This window comes from Populus euphratica, unplaced genomic scaffold, assembly GCF_000495115.2.
Source record: "Populus euphratica unplaced genomic scaffold, PopEup_1.0 scaffold2627.1, whole genome shotgun sequence".
NCBI lineage: Eukaryota > Viridiplantae > Streptophyta > Magnoliopsida > Malpighiales > Salicaceae > Populus > Populus euphratica.
The window spans coordinates 9,348-14,384 of record NW_011502449.1 but is presented as its reverse complement, the minus strand read 5'-3'; the positions used below and the strand labels follow the sequence as shown (position 1 = coordinate 14,384).

At 35.7% G+C, this 5,037-nt stretch overlaps 1 protein-coding gene across 1 annotated transcript; it reads right to left on the bottom strand.

Moving 5' to 3' along the window:
- Positions 1–466: 466 nt before the first annotated feature.
- On the bottom strand, positions 467–3,973 carry LOC105119188 (uncharacterized). The gene is made up of 5 exons (XM_011017307.1): positions 3,132–3,973; positions 2,828–3,025; positions 1,851–2,133; positions 1,054–1,216; positions 467–793 (listed from the first exon to the last, which is right to left on the bottom strand). Exons 1-5 carry the CDS (start codon positions 3,829–3,831, stop codon positions 593–595), a joined length of 1,545 nt encoding a protein of 514 aa, XP_011015609.1. The 5' UTR covers positions 3,832–3,973; the 3' UTR covers positions 467–592.
- Between the last annotated feature and the right edge of the window lie 1,064 nt (positions 3,974–5,037).

Genomic DNA, 5,037 nt, shown 5'->3' with positions numbered 1-5,037 from the left:
ATGATATAGAATGGGCGTTTAAACATTATTCGATCCATGAAAGAAATTTAGAAACAACAGCATGAAGAATCGAGTTCACTTTCTTAGCTTCATCTCATCTTTTTTGCTTTCATCCAAACGCTATGTCGAATGTTTTATAGCCATAGTTATAAAACCCGATGACTTGATAGCCTGTCAATCTAAAGCCTAGCTCGGGTTTCATTGAGAACTGGATTTTTTTTTAAACATGACGTCATTTTAATGGAAAACAATAAGGTTAACTTCGTCACCTCCCGGTCTCTGTCTTGCAACTATGGAAATAGCGATGGGGAGCCGAGATCAAACCAATTGTGGAAGAACACTTTGTAGATCCATTAATCTGCCCTTCCCCCCTCCCCACAAAATTTTCAGGTAAACAGACGGCAAATGCAGCGAGACTTTCCTCGCCCACTCGCTCACTCCTCTCGACCACGGGTTGCAAATCATTAAAACAACACTACTGTCTGTCCCCGTAGATTTCATACTTTTTTACTGAAATAGGCATCTGCCAAACGTCCAATACAAGAGCAGACGCTCTACATTACATGCTCAATCAAACTTCTTACTTGGTTTGCTATGAATCAGTTCTCCCTCGACCATATAAAGCTTCCTCCTGCTCTGCCTTTAACTGCGCCTCCCTCTTCTGCTTGCGTCTGGCACCCCTAGAGGCAGAATCAGCATGGACTTTCTCCATTATGGTATCAATACCGGGTATCGTGCGCTGTAGTTTGTTGTAAACCCGGGTACTAAGAGTGTAGAAAATCTGAAGTATTCTCTGCAAGCATAATAAGTGAATGAAGGCATAAGAATTATGACAGAGACAGGGTAGTAGAAGAGGACCTAACAAGAATTATAATTAACATGCAAAGACTGCACGGTGAAAACCTTTATAGTCATTTCAGTTTCATCAGTCAATATTGTCTTCCAGTATTATTTTATTTTCACCATATTAGTTTATCCAGTTGGAAGGCCAACCTCCAGCAAAGAAAAAAAAAAACTTGAAATGAAAACTAGAAGAAAGACAAAAAACCATACCTTAACATCCTTGTTCCAATGTCTGATGTATGGAGGCCCTGTTGTGTATGAGCCAAGAGGTTCCCGATACCACTGTCCACCATATGTTATTTGATCCATCGCTTGCTCAATGCTTAGAACCTCCCATGGCCTTAAGCCAGGGATAATTTTCGCCAATTGAAGCCTGAAGCACAAAAGCAAACAAAGCTGAGATGATTGAGACAGACACTCCAGGCATTATATAGTCTCAGACTAAATAAAGACATATAGATAAGTATTTCATTTCAATGAACAGTTTATGATGCCAAGTGGCAAAAGATGAAGCTCCTAACTTTTCCAGCAAAAGGGATATAACGGTGAATTAAGAAAATGTACAATTTTAACTAACATTGACGGAAAAGGTTAATGGGGATATGAGAACTTCATTGACTAGCTCAAATTCAGAAAGAACTACCAAGCCTGTAAATGGACCCATCACCAATAAGGGTGCATACTTGCACAACCTATTGCGCATTTACATCTTTAGCTAGGCAGACAGGGCCCTATGTGGCCCCCAAGTTACCATGCAACTTAATAAGCAATTTAGACCTTGAATGACAATGGGGATGTAAATTCAAGACATTAATTTGCTTATATCAAATGTTGATGTTGTAGCATTCATACTCATTTTCATACTGCCCTACAGTGTTTTATAATTAGCACAAATCACAAGTTACAAGCTTGCGTGTAAAATATTTGAGAAGCGTCCACACATCCTTGCTCTTAAATTTAAAAAGAGCAATTCCATCTTCAAGCAAAAAATGCAAGTGCAATAGTACCTGAGATCTTTTGGAATGAATATGTTTGGCATATGGTCCTGTTCCAAAATATTTGTCAATTCAGGGCCACTAGCCCAAAGAAAAAGAGCATGGCTGGGAATTCTAACTCCTGGCCAAATGCCACCATTAGCTTCCAAAACAGCTAAGTCACGTCTCTTGCTTTCTACAGCTTCTTGCTGCATCTGCTTATAGGTTTTCTGTTCACGTCCCTTCAAAGGAACCCATGGAGGCATCCCTTTCTGTAATTTGTGAAGGAAAGCCGTTGCCGCAGCACCAAGTCTGACTGAGATAACCAAAACATACTCTAAGAGCTAATTCATTTGAAATGCGGAGGAAAAGTATTGCTTACAAGATCAAAGATAAAAGGCAATGACAAAATAAATCATCAGGCGAATAATGTGTACAAAGATATCTTCAGTTTTTGATGACATTGTGCATAAAGTAATAGTTAGTAGCCATTTTCAATTGCCATGTTCCAACTAGTTAAAATTACACAGAAAGAGCTTCATTCCACCCTCGAAAATTTATCTCCTCAAATTTCCACGGAATAGAAGGAAGCTGTTCTCTAACTCCCTATACTTTTGCACTCTAAGTTTGTATCTTCAACACAGAACTCATTGATATTGTCAAAGTAAAATACCATCACATAACACCAAGAAAGTTTTGACAGATATCTTGAAATTCCATCATACATTGAGCACCTTCACTCCTATCCTTCGACAGCCATTTTACAGTTAGAGATATAATTTAGAAGAGGACGGGGGTAAATGACTCCACATCTAAATCATATCCACCAATCATTTCACTCAGCTTTATATGTTGGTAAACAATTAATTCATAGTCTCTAAGTAGCAAGTTACTGGTTAGTCATTACTGCTTGCAAATACTAACATCAAATATTCGAATTCAAATTTCCTTTCTTTTAAGCAATACTCTAAAATCAACAATAACATAAGCAAAATCCAAACCAGACAGACCTTCCCAAGTGGCAATTGCACGCTCCATGCCGTAAATCATATGTATCGGTGCCCATTCATCCATGTCATCACCCCATATAAAAGTGTCCTTATCAATTATCCCACCACCCCAGGCCGTTTTCAGCTGTATAAGCTCCATTGGCCCTCGTGTTCGTCCCAACCGGTCCTTATAGTACCACCCACCAGTTTTCATAATAACTGCAATAACAAGGCACAAGGTTACAAACAACACAAAACCACTGCATCAAACATTAACCAACAAAAAAAAGGCATCATATTACACACAGATTAAATCCCAACTTACAATCATAGTATCTCTTCTCAAGACGCTTAAACCCAATAGCTTGAGCAACATCAATGGGCCGACCAGGCGGATAAGGTCTTTGCCTAAAACCCCAAAGCCCAAAAAAGAACTGCCTGGCAAAATCCCAAAACTTATCATCACTCTCTTTCTTCGTGATTATCGCCTTCCGCGGCATTGGCCGGCCGTCCGGCCCAGTTACATGCGGCAATGCCTGCCAAAATTTCCTATCTTCCCATCTATACGGAATCGAATTCGCCTTCAATTCCATCTCATTAATTTCGTCGGCAATTTGATGAGCTCGGGTCAAGAACTTAACAACTGGGCTGGCCCGAAACTCAGCCCACCATCTCTCATTCTCCTCAATTTCTTCTGGGGTCGGGTTTTCTTTCTTTTCAAAAACCGGGTCTTCATTTAGGATCTTTTCCACTTCTGGGGTGTGACGGTAATCAGGTAGATTCTCACATTCCCAGAAATACTGGTCAATCATTTGTCTGTAGTAACCGGGCTGTTGCAGGGTCGGGTCCGGGTCGGGTTTTTGGGGTTTCTTAAATGGGTTTGAGATTGAAAGAGAAGAGAAATTCGGGGTTTTGCTGCCGTTGTTTAGGGAGATTAAAGAGAGAAGGTTGATGGAAGGGAGAGGCCTTGGAGGCTTATTGAACCAGTTATCAAAGAAGTTATTGTTGAAGCTAATTGAAGCCATTTTAGTGAGAAATGTTTGGTGGGGGTTTTAGGTTTTAGGTTTTAGGGTTTTGGGTGTCAAGAGAGAGCTTAAAGAGGAAATGGAGGTCGGAAATGGAGGACTCGAGGGAGAGGATAGGGAAGGATGAAAGAGAGAGGCCAAGGGTAGGGATATTGATGGGCTTTGTGTTACTGGGCTCAATGGTTAGAGCTTTGTTTATTTCTCTATTTTAAATATATTTTAAAAAACAATTAAAGATATTTTATTTTATTTTATTTTATTTTTAAAATTAATTTTTTCATATTTTAGAATATTTTAATATATTTATATCAAAAATTAATTTTAAAAAATAAAAAAATATTATTTCAATATATTTTAAAATTAAAAATATTTTAAAAAATAATTATTATACAATAGTAAACACAAAACTCAAACATTATTTATTCAGATTTAAAATTGAATTTATCAAAAACATATAATTAATTTTTGTTTTTTACTATACATGTATATAGTTAAAATTTAAAAGTTACTTCTATCTTTTATTTGAAGTTGTTGTGTCATTGTAGTTACTAGTATATAAATTTCAGTCATCTATATTGCATTATTTGATAAAACCAGGTTTTAATGGTTTATGGATATAAATAATAATAATAATAATATAAACTATGTTTGAAAAATTATGAAAATAAAAAATACATATAATAATAGAATAAACAAGTTGTTTGATTAGAATATAAATAACTTATAGATAACTAGTTATAATTACAATTATAATTAATAACAGAACATTTAAAACACTTAGTTTTTTTTCCTGTATCAGTTTACAATGTTTATGGTTTTTTTTCCAATATAATCCTCAATCTTTAATTCATGGCTAAATTATCTAAAATTGTCAAGGAGGAAAAAAGAAAGCTTAAACAAAATGGACTAGAGTGTAAAAAGAAAAGGAAAAGGGGTGGAAGTTTAAAAAACGAGATCAAAAATACACTTGGGTCATGTTACCTTGAAAATAATAATTTTTCAATCTTAAAAATTTAATTGTGATATAAAATTTTATTTTTTTTATTTTTTATTTAATACAAGAGAGAAAGTCATAAAATTCTAGTGGTAAAGAAAAAATATTTTAATTGGAAATGATCATAACCACCAAAATAATTGTTTTTAGTGTATAAAATTTTATTTGATGAAAAGAGTTTTAATAAGATATCATTTTACCTTGAATATATA